Raw genomic sequence first — 22,715 nt, forward strand, 5'->3', positions numbered from 1 at the left:
TTCGAATTTCACAGAAAGTCATCTCTAACAGGCCCAGTAAAAACATGCTTTGAATGGGACTTTGCAACATTTGAGCAGTTTCAGGAACAGGCTGACATCTCAAATATAAGGAAAAGTAAAACTCCTATCTACGTAGGTGAATAAAAATCCCAGAACATTTTTTTTTAACCTTATGTTAAGTTAGTCTGTGGTAGAAACTTTCCAATCCAAGAACTAGATCTCAAACACTTATGTACTGAAATACATTTTCTGCAAAAAAAAAAAAAAAAAAAAGACAGAAGGAAGGCAAACTTCTCCCTTTGATCTAAACTTACTTTTTAGCCTGAGGGAGAGAGAGAAGTGATGAAAATGAGCAGGAAGAAAAGTGCACCGTCTCTGATCCCCCTTTCTCATGAAGATGGTTGGAGATTGACAGCACTTGCTCTTAAGAGCAAGTGTACCTTGTGCTGCTGAGACTGGAGGGAGGGCTGAGCGGTGATTCGGACGCTGTGAAGAGTAGGGCCAGGAGGGGTAAAGAGAAGAAAACAGAAAGGACCACTAGAAAGGTGAGCAGAGAGACATGAGGGGACAACAGGAAGGAATCCAAAGCAGGAGTTGACACACTGACTCGGTGACCCAGCTGACACCAGGGAGGCTTGGGCTGGAGCAGTGTCAGGCTTTACTCAGAACGGCAGGTACCATGCTGATGATATATTGCAAGAGTTAAATAGGTGGGAAATGGGAAAAAGCAGGGAAGAGCACTTATTTAGGAGACCTGGCTATGAAACCTAGAAGGAAAGCAAGACAATAATTGAAAGTTATACCAAGGTCAAGAGAAAGTTTTGCTGTTGTTGCTATTTTTCTAAGCAAAGGAAGGCAAGCACTTCTACAGAATGAGGAGGAGCCAATGGGAGTGGAGAGCCTTAAAAATGCCAAGTACGGGAGAAGAGTCCTTCGTCAAGGCTGAGAAAGCAGAATGTGTGGTCAGTGAGGATTAATGCAGTTTTGAAGCTAAGGGACATTTTTAAGGGTAAAAAAATTCCAAAGAGATTTTATGGCAAAACTACAACTGGAATCTTTTTCTGTCAGCTGTCCACCGTGTGCTGTGTCCAGGAGGTCAGATTATCTCCAAGTCTCTTTGATTATGAGACCTTGCCCCAGAAGGTTTTAAGCCCCAGGAGTAAGAATAAAGATGAAAGACAATAATGGGAATTGATGGCGTGGGGAAGGGAGAATGGAGAAGTGAGGGAGGAATGAAAATTGAAAAGCCATGGCCTTGGAAGAGTTCAGATCACAGTCCATGTTCATGGAATCCCAGGGAGAGGAGTCCCACACAGCCTCAAGCAGATTCAAGAGCAACATAAGTAGATTGTGGAGAAGAGTTCAAGGCACCAGTAGATGAAACCTGGCGAGGCTGGGTCTCTAACCACAGGGGAAATAAGCAGCATTAGCCAAAAGGAGATTGCAAAAGAGGGTAATGCCTAGAAATAGAAATCTCAAGCTTAATACGGTACACTCGAGGGTGAAGCTGGGCTAATGTTTGGTGAACAGCTCCTGAGTGTAACCCTGTGTTTGGAGCAGAGAGGGCCATGCAGAGCCAGTGTAGTTGACTAGAGACAGAACAAAGGGAAGCACAGCATTTTCACCTGATTGGCCACCAACTACAAACCAAGGAAAATTATACACATAACCACAGATTCCAGAAACAAAAAGGCCTGGTGAAAAAGCTACTCTGCCAAATAAAACTGTCTGTCATCGTCACCCAGGCTGTCCTTTAAATTGTTAGATTAGATTATAGAACAATCTATAAAACTGATGCTGGGTGGCACCTGTGGCTCAACGAGTAGGGTGCCAGCCCCACATACCAGGGGTGGTGGGTTCAAGCTCGGTCCCGGCCAAAACTGCAAAAAACAAACAAACAAACTGATTCTAATGCCAAAACTTGATAAGTCCCCTTGTTAAGTAATAGATGAGGATACATTTGGCAGTATTACATTTCAGGTTAGATTTCATTACAACCATGACAAGCTATGGAGAAAAAAAATTCACAGTTATATTTTATGGCGGCTTTGTCTTAAATTTCTGTAAAATAATCGTGGTATAGTCCAGGAGTATGGAACCTTTTCATGATAGAAGGCCAAATTAATTTAGCTGTAATCAAATAAAGCCACATTCAAGAAACTTCAATTAGAGATACTTAAAAATGTACTAGGTACTTACTAATTTCAAGTTTTTTAAAGTTAACTAACCTTTTAATGACTTTGTTGTATCTGCTTCTTCTTGGAAAACATTTGAACATTCGGTTGCAGTATGGAGGTTCACAATTTCAGCTGATCCTCTAGATGGGTATTGGCCTTGATTTGGGTTAGGCAGGACAGTGTAGTTCTACACCAATAAGTGATCAAAAGGCAAGAAAGTATTTGGGGGAAATTTTGATGAAGGCATGAGTGTTCTGCATGTTTCCATATTTCAATTGGCTCTTCCTTAGCATCAAACAATGACTTTAAAATGTCATCTACTGAGAGCTCAATCACTGCCATCTGCAGTTCTTTACTAAGCGAGGCTGAACTGCTAATTTGAGTGTGACGTCATGATTCTCAAAGTCAGTGACCCTTTCATTGTATTCTCCAATTAATATGTTTATAAAAGCTCCGTTTTGGTCACTTATACATGTATCATGTATAAGTGACCATGATAATTCACTTATACATAATAATTCACTTATACATGTATCATCCTGCTCATCAATGAATTTTGCTAACTGGAGAAAATATTCATCTGAAATTTCCTTTTGAACAAGTGTTTTAAACAAAACAGCTTGGATTTTCTGCTACATATCATACATAGATTTAGTTTTACCTTGCAAAGAAATACTTAAGTCATATTGATTTGATGTTGTATCACACAGAAATTCTACATTCCTGTAGAAATTTTCTTTCAATATTCAATATTTCAATATTGCTGATTCTATTCTTCATAAAATCTAACTATCCAGAGATAAAATTTTGGCTAACACCTGCTCCTTCAATAGCCAATGCAAATCCAGACTGAATACCTCATGGTTCAACTTTGGCATGTTATGGCACTGATGATGCTGATGCCATGGATGATTTGCACAAATCAAGTTAACAATACTTACAACTTGTCGCAAAGTGTCACATAAAATAGTAGCTATAGCACAGAGATTTTTGCTCATGCAAGATAAATGAGAGCCTCTGGATCTGTTAATAATTGTTTTATCTGTGCGAGAAACCCTTCATGATTTCCTGTCATGGAAGGTGTACCATCTGTACATACACTCACTAAATTTACCAAATTCAGTCCAACTTCAAGATATTTATCTTATGGAGATTTTACCTCTTCCATGTTTACATGGATGGAGCTGGAACATATTGTTCTTAGCAAAGTATCTCAAGAATGGAAAAGAAAGTATACAATGTACTCAGCCCTACTATGAAACCAAGTTATAGCTTTCATATGAAAGCTATAACTCAATTATAGCCCAAGATTATGGTGAAAGGGGATAAGGAGAGGAGGGGACAGGGGAGCATGGGCAGAGGGAGGGTAATTAGTGGGACCACACCTACGGTGCATCTTACAAGGGTACATGTGAAACTTACTAAATGTAGAATATAAATGTCTTAACACAATAACTAAGAAAATTCCGTGAAGGCTATGTTAACCAGTGTGATGAAAATATTTCAAATTGTATATAAAACCAGCACATTGTAGCCTATGATTGCATTAATGTACGCAGCTATGATTTAATTAAAAAAAAAAAAAGTCATTGAGGGCTAGATCAGGTAAGGAGGGAGGGTGTTCCAATACAGTTATTTGTTTACTGACTTAACAACTCCCTCACAGACAGTGCCATGTGAGCTGGTGCCTTGTCGTGATGCAAGATCCACATTAAAAAACAAACAAAAAAAGTTGTTGAAGGTTATCTATTCCCTATGTTCTGTTTTCAACAGTGCCTAAACTCTTTGTAGCAAAGAAAATTTTATGACCTGAATGAAGTATAAAAATGAGCTGAGTCAGCAGTATCACTTGATTTATCCCAAGCAATTGAATAATTTATACAAAGTATTCCAAAAACATGTATCTACATTTCAAGAAAGGTAAACACTGTATTAAAATTATAATACTCGATATACACCAATAGCAAAAAATGAATACAAGTCACCTTTGAGCACCTCTTATAATTGCAGAAGTCAAATATGACTTGAGTATTACAATTTTAATACAGTTTTTTTTTCCTTTCTTAAAATGTGTGTCTTTTCCTTTTAGGCCTCTGCACGTTCATGAAGCTGTTCTGTTAGGTTGGAGGTTAATTCATGCCACTAATCGGTTATGGTTCTCCTTGAAAGAGGTGGTGTTTTTACTCGGAATATTGTCCAGGATCTAGATTATGACAATGCATTCTCTCACAATTTCTATGTCACTGAATGGCTTCCCTTTTCCCCCAAGTTTATAAGTTGTTTGAATGTCATCGTTTCTAGGTCTTGTTGCTGCTTGAAAGAATTTGTTTTTGCTTTTCATCTTTTGATTGCTGCAATACAACCTTCCACAACTCTCCCTCTAGTCTAAAATATTTCTGGTCCTTACGAAAGTGATAATAGTGATGAACATTCAATTTCTTTAATGTTGATACTGCAGTATCCCAATGCAAGTAAATCATCTTATGTTTAGTAGAAATAAGATAATATTGTAATTCCCAGTCCTCATTAAAAAATGTTTTCTTCCTTCAGTGTTCTCTTTTCTTCTTTGACATGATGTGCTGTTAAGCAGACAGAAGCAAAAAAATACTGTCAAGCTGTGCAACCACTCACAAATTCCACTTCAGACAGAGACACAGTGCACCATTGCCAAAAGCTGATAACAGCCTGCTGTACTCCCATAAACGCTCACCAACCAGCCTTGTGCAGCCTTGTGCCAGTTCAGTGGGGGAAGTTAGAACTAAATCATGAGAGGAGCAGCCACCAAGTTAGCCCTTATAATTTACTAATGTTCTAATTGTGCCGGTCGATCTGGGAGGATTATTTCATAGAAATTTATTTTATTTGTTTGGTATTTTAAATACATGCATTTAAAAAATAAAATAAAAATATAAACAATGAACAAAAATGTGTTAATAGAAATAAAAGAATTTGTTCTGTAAAATTTGGATTTGTTCAAAAGACCTTACTTAAAAAGGACCTAGAAGGCTGCGTGTGCCTAGAAGGCCACAGGTTCCCCACCCCTGGTAAAGCCATTTCAGGCTATTTTAGTATATATGAAATGTATGCTTGGCTACATAAATGTTGTTTAGAAGGCTATTTAAATCTGGTAAATTTTTAATATTCTCAAGTTTTATTTAAAAATATAATTCTAGTCACATTAGTACTAATAAAAACAATAGTCATAATGACCATAACTTGTACACTGCCACTTTGTTTAACGGAAGTGCACAAAAGCTTCTTATGAAAACAGTCAACAGGAGGTGCCAAGGTTTTTCTTTCTTTTGAGCAACAATCAAGTAAGAAAACTGCTATTGTGCCAGTTAGTCAAGGTGCATTGGCTGATGGTCCTCGTGGCACATTTTATAGGCATCATCTCTAGATTTTTCTTTATTTATTATATTTATATTAACAAAGATGATACTTTACATTCAGCACTGTTTATCTAATAAGGATTTTCAAATGTGTTATCTCTTTTGATCCTTACAGTGATCCTTCCTGCCAAAGTTTGGCCAGATATTTTCATTCTCATTTTAATTTTAATTTACTTTTTTTTTTTTAGAGACAAGGTTTTACTCTGTCTCCCAGGCTGGAGTACAGAGACCTCATCATAGCTAACTGTAACCTCAAACTCTTGGGCTCAATCAATCCTCCTGCCTCAGTCCCCCAGTAGCTGGGACTACGGGTACATGCCACCACGTCCAATTAATTTTTTTTTTTTTTTTTTAAGAAACAGAGTCTTGCTATGTTACCGAGGCTGCTTTTTAGCTGCTACGATCCTCCCTCAAATGATCCTCCCACCTCAGCTCCCAAAATACTGGGATACCAGACCCACAGAGGTTGAGCCACCTTGCCCCAACCCATTCTCATTTTATAGATGTGGAAACAAAGGCATGGAGTTGCACAGACCGGTGAGCTGATGACCAAAAGCCTGGCAGCTGGGTCTTCTGGTGCTCTAAGATTGCCTGCAAAATAATTTCTACCGAAACAACCACATAAAAATATTTTTGGCTGTTATAGATTCCAGTAAATTTATAGTGTATAAAAGGACATTTGAGTTAGAAAACAAAAAAAAAGGAAAATAAAGACCACAAATTCTCTTACATATGTTAACAGCTGCTGCATAATACTATCATTGTTATTTGATATATAATCCGAAATAATATTACCTCTCTGTGGTGAGCTGAGAACTATTTCCCTAGACTTTGTGAATTTTGGATAGTATATACACTAACAGCTTTCTGGTTTCTAAAAATATGCATTCATATCGGCCTCCCCCCCCCCCAAATAATGGGCCAGATAAATACTCTTTTTGTTATCACATAGCTCATCATTTTTAAATTTCTCCCAGCTGCTGTTTATATTAGTAGGATGCCATTCCTCTCATCCTCTCCCACATCTCTAATAAAAAATACTGGTGTTTTCTTTCGCAGTGGAGAAGCCCCACCGGAAGCCCAATCATTCCCGGCTCCAATGATTAAATAAGTGATTGCTCTGCCTATCTTGAAAAACCTGTCTTATATAAAGCAGTCAAGACACAATATCCATCATTGCAAAGGAAGCCAAGCATTTATTTAAAATAATGAGATATCCTCATTTTCATTTTTCCCTGAGTGGATTGTAGCAATGTTAAAAAAAAAAAAAAAAAAGTTCTCTGAATTCTAGAACTAGGGCAACACATTGATTTGAAGAAAGCTGTAATCTTCCCTTCTAATTTGAAGTGCACTTGCTCCTCAGTGAAATAAAGTGTGGCTTTCAGAATAGCAAGAGCCCTCAATCCACACAAAGACAGCCGCATCCCCACCACTCTGCTTTCAAGTTGGCCCCGATCTTTCGAATGCAGAAATTTATAAAGAGTTTTTCAAGAAATGTTAAGGTATATTGAACTAAAAAGGAGAAAAGTTCAAATCATGTTTCCAGATTTGGGGAGGGAAATGATCTGCACTGTCATATCACGATGAGTATTACCTTTTGCGTTTCACCACTTCCTCCTTGCAAATGATCTGTTGGGTGAGTTCAATTATGAGGTCTCTCTGATAAGAGTCATAATTAAATGTTTAAAAGGAGCAAATTAGCTCTTTGTCTATCTGAGGCAGAGGAGTCAGAACACTTAAATCTATGAGCATTCAGGGATTTCAACCTCTGTAGGTCTGGTTCTTTAAATAGCCAAGGAGGCTTACTTGAAAGCAAGCTTGCAAGAGAGCGTCAGCCTTTGGTGATTTGGAGCAATAACAAGTCAGCAAGCTGGATAGCATAACGTATATGAAAGTCTTCCTTCAAGGACCATTATGTAGTGTTAACCGTGTTTTATTTCTTCCTCTCCTGCGCTTATTTACAGCATAATTAAGGGGAGTGAGCGGGCATCAAGATAACCGTACACCAAATTAATGCCCCCAACTAGACTCGCTGGCCTCTGGGGCTTGTATATCAATTAGTTCTGTTGCAGTCTGAGTCCCTGAAGTTCCCCACAGAATGAAGATGCTTTGATTTCACACATACACCAGCTCCAAGGAAAGTCATTGGAGAGCTAAACATTTTTCAGAAAATATCTCTTTTCCCCCACTCAGTATTATGTTGTACTATACAGCCAGCTCCTTGCCCATCTTAAGAGCATTTCGTAAACACAAGTAGTTAATCCTTTCTCTTTCCCTTTATCTCTCTCCCTTTCTCTCTCTGTCCTGTCTTCTCTTTTAACTGATTAATATCGGGTTTACTTTTTTCAACTGCTTCGTCTTTTTTCACTACGTTTTTGAAGTTACTATGCAAATCTCTGTGTTTAAACCACTTTGGTAATCCCATGTGATCTGTGAATATTCAAAATTGACTCTGTAAAACAGAAATGCTACCCTGTTTCCCCGAAAATATGACAGTGTCTTATATTAAGGTGTGCTCCCAAAGATGTGCTAGGTCTTATTTTCAGGGGACGTCTTATCGTTTCTGTGAGTAGGTCTTATTTTCGGAGGATGTCTTATTTTCAGGGAAACAGGGTAGTAGTTTGAGGTGAGACAGGAAATTTGTCCTTATTCTCCAAAAACAAAGCCAATAGTTCAGGAACTGTTGGTTAGTGAAATGTTCCACTGCCCTGCCTTATCTTTTTTAATTTGAGTTTTTAAAGGAGTCAGAGGAAAGAGAGGGTGGCGGGAGCAAAGGACTGCCTAACACTGTGACGTGTTCTTCCCATGGTCTCGGGAAAAGGATCTGAACTGTGTGTTTTGTTTTTTTCATCTAACAATAAAAAAAAATTTGCACCCCTTTTTTCTTCTTAAAATGCTAATTATAAATTTTTCACCCTTTGAAAATTGGTTTACCAAAACCAAGCATTTATCTACTCATATATTAGCTCAAATCAGAAAAACGAAAATGTGAAGGGATGAAATCTTACGACGCAAAGTATAGACAATCCCCAAATATGAGGGTTCATCTTTTAAGTTTTTGATATTACAATTGGTGCCAGCCTGTGACAAATTTGATGTAATGTATGATAGTCAATAAATTATATGAGATATTCAACACTTTTTAAACACCATTTGTTATCAAAAAAAAAAAAGTTGTTAGATGACTTTGCCGACCTATAGACTAATGTAAGCATTTGAGCACAATTAAGGTAAGACTAAGCTATGGTTTTGAGTAAGTTAGGTTAGGTGTATTAAATTGCATTTTCCTTTTTTTTTTTTTTTTTTGAAGCAGAATCTTACTCTGCCTCAGAGTAAGCTTCAGATTGCTTCAGATTCTTACTGTGTCATCCAGGCTGGAATACAATGGCATAACCACAGCTCACTGTAACTAACCTCAAACTCCTGGCCTCCAGTGATCCTTCTGCCTCAGTCTCCTGAGTAGCTTGGACTGCAGGTGTATGCCACATGCCTGACGAACTTTTTTTTTTTTTTTTTTGTAGAGATGGGGTGTTGCTATGTTATCCTTCTAATAAACCATTAATTTCAAAGAACAAAGCAAAGGAGAAAAAAATCTCAGTAAATGACTCAAAGACTGAAACAGAGATTGCAAAGTATTCTGATCTCAGCTCAGATGTCATGTCCTCAGAGTGACCAATTTATCTAAATTTAGTCCTTCTGCCCCAGCCCACCTTTGTTGAGGCTCTATCCTATTACCACACTGTATTTACTTCACAGCACTAATCACTACCTGAGATGATTTTTTGCATTGGTTTAGCACATGTTTGCTTTCTGACTCTTTCTCCTAGAAATTAAGTTTCCATTTTGTCTTACTGGCTTGGTCCCTGGCACCTAGGTCATTTTTAGTGAATAAATGAAGTATACTTGAAAATACAAGGGAAATTAGAAGCTTGAGATACCAGAGAATGGAAGCAGGCCATTTGGTAAGACTCCTGCAAATCATTGATTGCCAAGCCAAGTCAGCATAAATGGCAACCAAGACATAGGATATCAGTTTTGACCTTTACCTGCCTGTATCAGTCAGGGATCTCCAGAAAAACAGAACCAAAAGGAGGTTTATTATAAGAGACTATCTCATGAGATTATGGAGGCTGAGAAGTCCCATGATGTGTTAGATGCAGGTCAGGGACCTGTGAAAGCCAACAGTGTAGTTTCATCCAAACCCAAAGCTTGAGAACCAAGGGGTCCAATATAAGTCCCAGTCTGAGCCCAAAGGGACAAAACTGATATATGAAGGATGTGGTATCTGCAGGACATGATGATGTCACAGCTCCAGCAGAGATAGCAAATTTGCTCTTCCTTTACTCAGGCCCTCAGGGGGCCGAATGATGCCCACTGGCCCTGAGGAGGACAGTCCCCTTTATTCAGTCAACAGGTTCAGATCTTAAACCCTGCCACAAACACCTTCATAGATACACCTAAAAATGTTTTATCAACTATCTGGGCATCCCTTAGCCCAGTCAAGTTGATGCATAAAATTAACCATTACACATTGCCTAAACCATGTTGGAGATAGACATGGCACTGACATCTTAAATTATGCACAAGTCACCAAAGAGACACTACCTACCTGTTTCTAGGCCTTACCTATGGCTGTACAAAATAAGAATTTCAGCAAGTTTGGGATTTTTTTAATCAATTATTCAAAATAACAGATAATCCACCATGTACTTTCTAGGGAAAACTAGTTTCTTAAATTGAAAATTCTGCCCCATTAACTTCCTAAAATGTGCGAGTGGATAGTTACTGAAGAGTTCTGTGAATGAGATAATCTGAAATACAGTAAGGCCCCTGAGTGGAAAACCTTTCATGGGTTCCAGTTAAATGGTTCCATTTGGAGGGATTTATTTAATGGATGACAAGTTAATGTGTCATCAGTATGTGTGGTTGTAGTAAAGCTGCTAAAAGAAATGACAAATGTTCTATGTGCAACTTTCTACTTTCTGATACATTAACTTGTCTGTTAAACAGGGTTTTGTTTTTTTAAATCTTTTAAAACTGAAAGAACACTCCAGAGGATTCATCAGGACTTTGGCTTTGACTATTCTAGGAAGAAAACAGATATCTCTATCAGGAAAATCTATACTGTGTAATCACTAATCTGAATGAAAAAAGCCAAAACACTAGCAGCAATACTATTTATTTAGAAGAATGAATTGGTACATGTGCTCAGGATCTGAAACTGTGGGCTTGATGAACTGACATAATCCTCTCAACCACACTAGATCTTGCCCTTTGTATCATAACACCATCTGCCTAGATAGAACACTTTCTTCAGGAATTCAAACAATTTGTCAATGTTTGTTAATTCCTACAATGTATTTGGAGAGAAAACAGATGCTATTTTTGCCATTTCTTTATATTGAAGGCTCCTGAGACACAGAAAATCCACACTGCAGGTTAGGCTTACTCCAGGAGTGAACTGTGGAATGCTGACCCATTACCCACCACTTCCTCCGACATATGTGAAATTAACCTTTAGAGCTCAGGGCATCATGCTTTTCTTTCTTGTCTTTAGTTACATCACTATTTCTATTTCTGGCCCAGAAGTATATTTTTATACTTGTTTGGCCGCCTGGGGAATCTGTTTTGTTTTAAGCAAAATGGCCATTTTTTAGCACTCCTTGCTGTAAATCCACATTATCCATGGCCATTATTCTTATTTTATGCTAGTTCCTTTTCATATTTTAAATTTTCTGTTTTTTAAAAAAGGATTTACTAAATTCTACTTTGCATTTAGTATTGACTAAGATGTAATACTATGCTTACTTTTGTTCTCATGTCTGAAGAAAAAAGGGTCAATAGAAATAGTGCTTCTTTTAATGTATGTGTGTGTTTCAGAACTTCAGAGAAAATAAAGTCCAAAGTGTTTCTGCACCTGGTCAGTGATTCCAGCTTTCTCAACCTGCCCTCAGCATCTTCAAGCTTTAATGTGCCTGCTTGCAAATCATCACTTTTCGATGATCAAGAATTGGTTCAGTGTGTTGCAAACCAGAATGAACTAGAAAAAAAAAATCCAAGCAAGGGGAACACATCTGATAAGGGTATGGAGCACTGGGAGAATGGCAACCGGAGATCAGTCTACCACCCTGGGCTTTTTCACCCAAGATTATGCCTATTGCTCCAATAGGAAGGTTGGGGGTGACTGTTTACCTAGTTACTTACTAACTGTGTGATCTTGAGCAAGCTACTTCACATCTCTGAGTTTCCTTTCTCTCATCTGTCAAATGAGTAAAATTATACCTTTTTTGTAACACTGGGAGGAATGACGCTCTACACAATGGAACGGCATGGAATACAGCACACAGCAGAGCGCCTGGCCTGCCCTCTGCAGGGTGGAACGGGAGCTATGATAATAATAGTGAGAAGTGTGGTGTTATTACCTGTCCAGAAAAGAATGCTGCTGCCTCTGTGAAAAGGTGTTTATAAATACATAAACTTTTTTCACATTCTCACCTATTTCTCTTATATTTCTCCTTTTATTTATTTAGTTTTAGTTCTTTCTAAACTGCCCAGGTATCTATGCTTATGATGCCCCTTCCCTATCCCCCACCCAGAAAAAAATATACATAAAAGTACCAGATAAAAATTCTCACTCTTCTAGAGCAGCGGTTCTCAACCTGTGGGTTACGACCCACAGAAACTGTATTAAAGGGTCACAGCATGAGGAAGGTTGAGAACCACTGTTCTAGAGCATAGAACTATGAGAGAAAGAAATATTTAATATGGAAGAATGGTTTGCTATTGAAATCCATGGGCAGGATTTGGGGATGGGAACATCCTCCCTTGCACCCTTTGGATTGCCCAGATGGGTAACCAGCCACTCAGCTCCGGATGGCTTCTCAGCACCTGCATCTGACTCCTGCTTCCCTCCACAGCCTCCCTTGTCCACGCTCTCGCCCTCCTCCCCACCACCCTCTACACAGGGCTTGCAGTCGTGGCACACACCCTGCTCTTTCTCACTTAATGCCTTTGCATATGCCATTGTCTTTGTTTAGAATGCCCAGCTCCCATCCAGATATTATCTAGTGTACCTTGAAGATTCAGCTTAGCTCACCTTTTCTGAACCTGCCATCGCCTCTCCCCCAGTTCTCCTTCACTGTGTGACTCTGGGACGGGCTGGAGCAGTGGGGTCCACATTGCAGCCTGTGCACACAGTGCCCTCTGAAGTGTCCTGTACAGGCTCCAGGACGTGCCTGGTCCTCTCATACTCTGTCCACAGTCCAGCCTCCCTGCATTCTCCAAATAGCCCGGCAAGGAAAATTTTTATTCCCCTGTTTTTTGTTGTCATTGTTTTGTTATTATTGTTGTTGTTTGTTTGTTTTGAGAGACAGATCTCACTCTGTTGCCAAGACACCAATGTCATGGAGTCAGCCTAGCTCACTGCAACCTCAAATTTCTGACCTCAAGCAATTCTCCTGCCTCAGCCTCCCAAGTAGATGGGACTACAGGTTCCCGCCACACCACCCAACTAATTTTTTTCTATTTTTAGTAGAGAAAGAGTCTCTCTCTTGCTCAGGCTGCTCTCAAACTCCTGAGCTAAAGTAATCCTCCCACCTCGGCCTCCCAAGAATGCTAGGATTACAGGCATGAGCTATTACACTCTACCACTCTGTTTTAATCATGTACTTGAAATCTTTCCTCCTAGACTAGGAGTTTCTTAAGGCAGGAATATAGGTTCTATTTCTGTTTTTCCAATACTTCACACACAACAGGCACTCAATAAATATTTGATTAACCGGCTGATTGATGAGTAAGTCTGTCAACAAATGATTGAATAAATTCAAGAGTTGAATGGAGGTATAACTATAGAGGTAGAGGGTAATAACTTGGGAAATCAACACTGTAGGGCAGTGATTCTCAACCTTCCTAATGCCACAATGTATTTTCGTTGTTAAAAAGGGGTCACGAGCCACAGGTTGAGAACCACTGCTGTAGGGACAGCAAAGGAATAATAAAAAGAAGATCAAAATGTATATACCGTGGAGAAATCCTCCATTAATAGCCTGACAACTGGCTTCCAAATACTACCTGGCAGAAGCCTCTTCCAGGTGAGTCTTTTTGGGAAGCCCCTGACATCTTAGCAATAGGTAACTCAGAATTAGGTAGGAAAATACATGAGGGGACGAAGGCATTATGATGATAAAGGTAGGCTTATAAAAATCAGATACACAGGCTCGGACAACAGCAGTACCATACAGGGACTCACTTACAGCCTCTTGGAATTGAAATGGAGTCCATGTCTCTATAGCCCAAATCAAGAAGCCCTTTTCTTTAGTCCTGGTTTCTCTCACTTCCTTTTGCTTAACCGTTTAAAGTTTCAAGGCCTCCTGCACATCACATCCTTCTTTCTATCGGCTTTGCTGCAACTTAGAGCAGAAATTTCCCCCAAGGAAGCCAAGGATACCAGAACCTATATTTAGAGAAAGTACTTAGTATGGGTTGGAAGCAGGCCTGACTATGTCTAGAGTCATGCTGCCGGAACCCGTGCTAATGTCCATTTCATTAGAATCATAACCACACTGAGTCATTGCTGGTCTTGTCGGGATCGTGTATTTACAGTCCACTCCTGGAGTAGACAAGAGGATTGTATATTGTCTCTGCTGTTGCCCATCATGTCTTTTTATTTCATTATGACTATTGTGCTTAGAAGCATGATTTTCAATCTATATCCCCAGTTAAATTATTTCAAAACAGTCTGTACCTTTAACCACATGGCTTTCTTTGAAGCAGACTTTGTTAAAATTAATATCCATTCTCTTCCATCTCTGCTTTCCAGGAGGACCACACTCTGCTCTAATGAGAAAGGAAGAAACAATTTTTTACATGAAAGGATTTTGTAACCTGGCATATGGTTTTAACTGGCATGAAGTAACAAAAAAAAAAAAAGAGAGAGAGAGACAAAGAAAGAAAATGAAAAAACTCTCTAGAAAGGATCAGAAGTTCTAGAAAGGATTAGAGTTCCAAAGAACAACTTTGACATTTGAATACCAATTAGTTTTTTTGTCACCTTTTTGGCTTTGTGGCCCCCAAGCTCAATTTTCTCTCTTACTATGTCCATGTTACATTTATAGGTAAATGTAACTAAGTTTAAAAAATAAATTTAGGGCAGCACCTGTGGCTCAAAGGGGTAGGGCGCCGGCCCCATACGACGGAGGTAGTGGGTTTAAACCCAGTCCTGGCCAAAAACTGCAAAAAAAAAAAAAAATTTTTAAGAGACCAGTTTAATTTCATCAAAGGAACATATGAGTGAATTGTTGAAAACCATATAAATGAGGATCAACTCCAAAATAAATGCTGCCTGCTCTCTGCAAGGACACCTGGGTGACAGTTTCCAGGCATGAAGGGTCAGGATAGTCTCAGCGTATCATGGAAAATTGAGAATTAGGAGCTAAGAGTAAAATAAAGTAAAGAGAAAGTGAGGAACACTTTTAAGGCTGAGCCCAGAAAAACCGTGTGTTAGCAGAGATTTCCCAGTGGTGATCAACAAATATTCAAATATAGAGTTAGAGAAAGCAAGGAGGTGACGAACTTATTCCTTCATCAGAATCAAGCAAACAAAAGACTCAGACATGGAAAAATGCAAAAGAAATATGAGGCCACGTGTGAGACTTTCTTGCTTGTAAGAAGACTTTAGGGCCAGAAAGGATTTAACTGCAAAGAAGGCCTCTTATGACGAGGGGGAAACTTTGTAAAAAAAAAAAAATCACTAATGTTCAGTTTACTTCATATTCACCTAGAATTTATAATCTATATATTTGTTAATTGGGTATGAATATACACAAACTTCTATCACATTGAGGAAAAGTCGGGAAGTTTTCAGTACTGATGGAAATAAATGATCACGCTTATCTTAGTCATCGTGGGTAATTCTTATACCCTTGTTATGTTTGTTTGAGGATGTAAAATGATTAAGTGAATCTGACAATAGTACTTTATTGATTTTGCAGAGTTACAAGGGAAAATTTCCGAGGCATAGAATACTCCATCCTGTTTGGAAGACAGTAGACCACGTGCCAAGCTGCCCGAGTGCCGCTGAGGCCCCTGGACAGTCGCCCACTCACACTTCTCTCCCAAATGTTAAGATTTATTAGTAATATGCTGCCTTCGGAAGATGAAAAGAAACTAGTGCCAAGAAGGTGTATTCTCCGGTATTTGGAATAGACGCGCTCTTAGGACAATGGCTTCAAAGGTCTCCTGTTTATACGTTTTGACAGTTGTGTGCTGGGCCAGCGCTCTCTGGTACTTGAGTATAACTCGTCCCACTTCTTCCTACACGGGCTCCAAGCCATTCAGCCACCTAACAGTTGCCAGGAAAAACTTTACCTTTGGCAACATAAGAACTCGACCTATAAACCCACATTCTTTTGAATTTCTTATAAATGAGCCCAACAAATGTGAGAAAAACATTCCTTTCCTCGTTATCCTCATCAGTACCACCCATAAGGAATTTGATGCCCGCCAGGCAATCCGAGAGACCTGGGGAGATGAGAACAACTTTAAGGGGATCAAGATAGCGACTCTCTTCCTCCTGGGCAAGAACGCTGACCCTGTCCTGAACCAGATGGTGGAGCAAGAGAGCCAGATCTTCCACGACATCATCGTGGAGGATTTCATCGACTCCTACCACAACCTTACCCTCAAAACACTCATGGGGATGAGATGGGTGGCCACTTTTTGTTCAAAAGCCAAGTATGTCATGAAAACAGACAGTGACATTTTTGTAAACATGGACAACCTTATTTATAAATTACTGAAACCCTCTACCAAGCCACGAAGAAGATACTTTACTGGCTATGTCATCAATGGAGGGCCAATTCGGGACGTCCGCAGTAAGTGGTATATGCCCCGGGATTTGTACCCTGATAGTAACTACCCGCCGTTCTGTTCGGGGACTGGCTATATCTTTTCGGCAGATGTGGCTGAACTCATTTACAAAACCTCACTCCACACAAGGCTGCTTCACCTTGAAGACGTATATGTGGGACTGTGTCTTCGAAAGTTGGGCATCCATCCTTTCCAGAACAGTGGATTCAATCATTGGAAAATGGCCTACAGTTTGTGTCGGTATCGGCGTGTTATCACCGTACATCAGATCTCTCCAGAAGAAATGCACAGGATCTGGAATGACATGTCTAGCAAGAAACATCTCAGATGTTAGGATTTTTACCGATGTAAATACGTTTCCTTTCTCCTTCTTTTCTTTTTTTTTTTTTTAATTAAGACATGGGGGCCTAAGACGTTGGTATTTTATAGGTGTCACTAGGGGAAATGAACTGATAAAGGGGTTTTATAAAGTTTTTGCTTCCCGCTCCTAGTTCCTTTCTTGGATTACCAATTTACAAATGTTGGGCTCTGGTCATAGAAACAATAAATGAGTTAGAAGGGCCAGATCTCATTCTCAGGTCCCAACGCATTGCCATTTATCTCACAAAGTGACTGCCAAACAACTCCTAAGATTTATGTACTGTGCATCTGAGATAGAAATTTGGTTTATGGCAAGCTGAAACTCAGTAATGTCTTCATATCATCTCGACGAAACTGAATAAATAAGTAAATAACTCTTTTTCTAAAACAATTCAGAAATGCTGCACAGTCAGGAAGACACACTAGATGTGATTATTAGTATTGTGTATGTTATTACATCGAATTTTCACAAATATCGCCATGTAATGTGTACAGTATTCGCAGTTCCACCAAGAAATGAACTTAGTGCTGGCAGGGAGGCTGCAGGTAAACAGATGGGGATTTAAACCTGAGAATCAAATATTCTGTAGGTTTAGAAGTCAACTCTGCTTGCTCATCCAAGGATTAAACCTGGTCAGCAGGTGGAATGTATATAAAAATGCTACTTAAAGTAAACAAGAGAATTCTTCCTTTTCTCTCCCCCACCCCTTTTTGCTCTTTCAGAACACACATTACATGGTGCCTTCCAGGAGCCTTTGCCAAATGTAATCTCACCTGCTTCCTTTTCTACATATGCACATTTCACAGTTCCTGGATCTGGCAGGCACGTGTCTCCAAATATAGAAAATAAGTTGATAGGAGGCCAGAGAACACTCAATCACATTGAGAAAACACAAACTTAGGTATGAATTATGATTAACATAAGCTTAGCAATAGTATAAGATGCCCTCCCACAAATTTGCAAGGCACATGAGAAAATCTGTAAGGGTTACCAATACTATTAAAAGATTCGGCCCTACCATTGACAGATGTAATACTCTCTAGCATCTGAAAACATCCAAGTAGCTTCAGCAGCAAATGTTATGAGGGACTCTGGGGTCTCTATGATCCAAATTCGTGGGAAGGAAGGGTGGGGAAGCCTAGGTCCAAGTCCTGTTGATGCCGCTGTACTTTTGGGCCATCTGAACAGGCATCTTAACCTTGCTGTGCTTCAATATGCTTGATTATAAAATGGCTATTAAAAAAAAAAAAAAACACCTACCTCACAGGTGCTGTGAGAGCAAATCGCATATGCTAAATATTTTGAGTCCTTAGCTTAAAAGGTGCTATGTAATGCAGTGCAACAGGCTTTATGCTAAATGCTACAATAATTACATAATCACAATGGTCATCAGTAGTAGTAACATCATCTTAGTACGACATCTGCCAAAATAAAGATCAACTACAAACTATCAGTGCACCTAATTCTTCTAAGACTTGGGCTTTTCCTTCGCTATAGTTAAGGTGTTTGGGAAAGCTTCGATTTCTCCTCCACCTCCTGTGGTTTCAATGAATAAGTTACCCATTCGGTGTGCTGCCTTGATATCCCAAGGTGCTGAAAGTAAAGGCGGCTGCCTTTCCTTGGGAGGGAACCTCTGGCTAGGGGTATATCACAGTAAGTGAACTATATGCTTTGCGAAATGCGTTGCAAAAACTTAGATCTCAGGAAACATTTGATCTCAATTCTCTAAGAACTTTAAGGACAGTTAGAACTAGTCTACCTTTATCAGGAAAAGAATAGGCACTCGCAAACCCACACATTGTTCACCTTCTACCATTCTTTATAACTCCTGTTGTTCTCAAAGAAAACCCCATAGCTGAAAGAGTGTACTTCTTAAATTATTTACTTATCCATTTTTTTAACCTGATCCCTTGAAGCCCCCCTAGAAGTTGATAGCAAACAGACGAAATGAACAGATGCGAGTAGTAGCCTATTTCTTGAAAACACTGGATCTTTTATCCTCAGCCCCAAGGAATCCAATATGAGACAAGTTTCCCTAAATACATCTCATCTCACAGCTAGCAGGACTACTGATTTTGATTCCAAAACAGCATGAGGTCGCCTGGGGAAAGATGGGTTGGCACGAGGTGTGCTGTCCTCCAACCCCGCAGCCCCAGCAGCTGTGAGTCGCAGTCACTGGAAGGTCTCAGGAGTTCACTCTTGGTTAACCTCCCAGCCGTGCAGCTGAACCAAGCCTCTGTCTCATAACTCCTGCCTTGCGTCTACCCCGTGCTCGGTCAAGCTGCCTTTGGTGTCAAGGAATTGCACACGATAAACATTGCATATGCACATGTATGATATGTTTTTATATGTGCATAAACATTATGAATAGAGCCTGAATAGAGCTCCAGGCTTTAAAAGGAACAAAAATCAGAGGGTCATCTGTCTTAAAGAACTATTTCCTAACTTCTTCTGGTAGGTAGTGCCCATGTGACGAACATGTAAATACTCATCAAAGACAACATGTACATATTTTAAAGACATTTTTTTCTTCTCCCCAACTGTACGTATAGCTAGAACCTGCTTGCTATGGAACCTTTTCTTCTGCATGGAGCTTGGTGAAGCAAGGCCATTTGTCCAGTGTTTCAATAGCCTTAAGCATGTTTGCCCTTTGTTTCACTTGAATGTTCAAAAAATGTTTAAGTGATCGAGAGAAAGCTCTTTCTCCTTTTGTTAATTTTATGACATGACACTGGCCAAATTATTTGTAAGCCACCCTTACCATTTCCCTGACATAAAATGAAGTTTCAGACAGTGTTCTACCAAGAGCCATTTAGACGATTTTTACAAAAACTTTATCTTACCACCTATTTGTTCATTATGAACTGGATAACAATAAGTATCAGTAATCAGTGTCTATGTTCTTAAAGTTTCTTTTTAAAATTTATTTCTTGGAAAAAAAAGTTTTACCTTTGGTGGCTTGTTTGTGTGGCAATGTCTTCTTACATTGGAGCAAATGTCACTTTCAATGTGTAATACTGTACTGTTAAATAACCAGAATCAAAAAATGAAGATCATTTTGATTTGGATTAAATTCAGAAGAACAAACCCCTTCGAGTGATATGCTATGGAGAAAATAAACTCTTTACAGAGAAGCCAAGGAAGGAGTTTTTCAATCAACTCTCTTCTATCAAAGGACAGTGGACTATTTACCTAAAGTATCCGGGATTCATTTTTTATCTTTCCTAATATGTGGGTTTAGTGGGGGAATTGATTATGTCATTTCTTCTGTAAAGGCGAAGATAGTTTTTATAAGCAACAAAGTAACTTGTGAATGAAAGAAGTAATTTAGAAATGCTTGTTGATAATTGACATTTAGGTATAACATTATATATGAATGATTGTATTTATGTATTTTGTCAAAATTGTACATACTGTTTCGCCAAATGTAATTGTCTGTAAAAGTGCACTCTCCAGGTTTGTAGTACTATTTAGGGTTACATGGGTTGCCAGTCAAGCTGCTAATCAGAAAACTATTTTTTGTATCAATGTTATAAAACTAAAAATGGAAAAACAGATGCTGAAGATGTTATTACATTCAGTTCTTCACCTTCCTCTTAAAATGTAAACTGTTGATCAAAAGCACGATACTAATGTACAGGCCCGTCTGTCACGAGGAAGACTATGGTTCCATAATGCTGAGGTTTTTAAACCACTGGGACAAATAAACAGAAGGAGAACATATTTTTCCCTTTGGTTCTTTTCTGAAACAATTTCTTTGGTGAGACATGATTCTTAAAACTAGCTGATGCCCTGCGGTTCATCATTAACTTTCTCTACAACATCAATAATAGGGAAAAAGCCAAGTGCATCTTTACAGTCAACTTGGAAAAGATTTAATCCAGTGAAAAGGCCAGGGGATACTCCTGGATTTAGGAAAATAGGTATCTTACTTGTCCCTTAGTGGCCTCAGGGAAGTGTTTTTACTAGATTCTGTATTAAATTCTATAGGTTGAACATGCCAACAAATTCCAACCCAAGAGAGCATTATATCGATAAGGTGCTTGGGGAATTAGGACATGTTAAATCTAAGGCCAAAATGTCATTCTTATGTTTTACCCACTTATACTCTTTGGAATATTGCATACTACTTTAAAAGTTTAATGGGATTGAGAAAGATCTAGTCAAACATTCTTTACAGTAGACAGGCTGATTGCTGTAGGCAAGAGAGTAAGAGCTATTTAAGAGACAAAAGTTCTTTTCATTATCAGTCTTGTAACTAAACAGGTCCTCACTTTTCAAGGTGAAGTTAACTTTGAATTCATTCTCCCTATGTCTTGGAGTCCAAAAAGGTGAAGTCTGTCAGGTGAGCTTAACTATGAGTAAATAATAAAAACATAAAAGGCACAGATGTGTATCCCATGTAACTTTTTCAAAGGACCAACATCAAGAGTCATAGGCTAAAATATGGTCCCCAGAGCAAGAACGCCAAACTCATCTGGCGAGTTGAGCTCCACCAGAAACTGGAGGCTGTGGCTCAGCAAGCTATTTTAACAAGCCCTCTAGTGATTCTGATGCCCGCTGAAGTTGAGGTGCTGATCCAGAGCGGAGACTGGCTATATACAGTCCGTGAAGCACATCCGCCCTGCTGCCCACAGCTCCGAGTAGCTTCCCAGGGAACATTGACAGTAACCCTGAGCCCTAACTAAGGGAAATGCTGTCCAGTGGTAAAAATGCCATTCCTCTTCTTAGATGTGTCTTACAAACAGATATTGTACTCAATTATTATATTTTGAATTCCATCCATACAGCAACCATGGAAATTTGCTTTCTCTCTCGTTGTTTATCTATTATCATATATCTTCAATGTTGCTTCTTGGCCTTAAAATATTTATTATATGGTCCTTAACAGGAAAAGTTTGCCAAAACCCTCTCACCTAGAGAAACAGGAAACTCTGAAGAAGGTGCTACATGCAAAATCCTTCCAGGGATGAATGAGGAATCACATCTATGAAGCACACGGATGGAATTATCTCTTCCCGTAGCCAGGGAAATGGCAATGCCGTCAAGATAATGACTTGCATTAAAAACCGACAGCTGCATATATTTTTTAAAATATTTCCTTTTTCTCTCTCAGAGCGATTTTTAAAAATTATAAAAGCTTGATTTTAATTGTAACAATTATCCACAGCTTAATTAATATATTGCTTAAAGATGTGTGGGTATTAGAACTAAAAGGGTGGGTTTGATATAGCTTGATTATCATAATTACAAGCATTCTATTTTCTCATTTACTTAATTGATTGTCATAGATTTCCAGATGAATTCACACTGCTGGAAGAGAATTGAATACATTTCTAAGAGGGAAAACAAAAAGAAAGAAAGAAAGAAAACAGAAATGGGGCTATTTAGAAGAGCAATGTGTCCCAAAATATCAAGTCTATGTAAGCATGAAAAATTGCCCTCGATAATATCTGTTTCCCTCATTGCTGGTTACTATGGGCATTTTTATGAAATGAAAAAGAAATGAATGAAAAAAGTATTATTGATTCAACCACAGCTCTCTAGAAGCCAGGGGTACCCAGCATTCAAGAAAAATTTTCCATTTAGTTTTCCTTACAGAAGCTATTAGTTTGGTACATTATGTCAACTACGTGGTATGCCTCCTGCAATGACCTCCACTGGTGGGCACATGGCATGAGAGGTTATTTATTCTCTCTCTCACTTTGACTTCCAAGTGTTTGCTCAGCAGTGCCTGCCTGGACACGGTGGGCTGGCCAGTAATGCGTGGATTTGCGAGGATGACCTCGGGCAGGAGGTGAAGAGAAAGCAAGCATCCGAGTGTTTCTCCCACAGCAAAGGCTTAAATTCTCAATGTTGATGCTTAATCCTAACAACAACTTCACAAGATAGATGTGGCTGTTATCTCCAATTGATGGC

At 39.0% G+C, this 22,715-nt stretch overlaps 1 protein-coding gene across 4 annotated transcripts in view; it reads left to right on the forward strand.

The window, feature by feature from the left end:
* The window catches only part of B3GALT1 (beta-1,3-galactosyltransferase 1), a 561,315-nt gene extending 539,387 nt beyond the window's left edge, over positions 1 to 21,928 (forward strand). For 2 of the 4 annotated variants that reach the window (XM_053597531.1, XM_053597529.1), the window contains one exon: positions 15,559 to 21,928. In XM_053597531.1, the coding sequence (XP_053453506.1) occupies positions 15,789 to 16,769 (981 nt within the window). In that variant the 5' untranslated portion in view covers positions 15,559 to 15,788 and the 3' untranslated portion in view covers positions 16,770 to 21,928. Of the gene's footprint in view, positions 1 to 11,404; positions 11,653 to 13,510; positions 13,660 to 15,558 lie in introns of those variants that run through there. The other 2 variants (XM_053597532.1, XM_053597530.1) reach the window with 2 other exon arrangements.
* Positions 21,929 to 22,715: the final 787 nt, after the last annotated feature.

The sequence above is a fragment of the Nycticebus coucang genome, chromosome 7 (assembly GCF_027406575.1).
Source record: "Nycticebus coucang isolate mNycCou1 chromosome 7, mNycCou1.pri, whole genome shotgun sequence".
Lineage (NCBI taxonomy): Eukaryota > Metazoa > Chordata > Mammalia > Primates > Lorisidae > Nycticebus > Nycticebus coucang.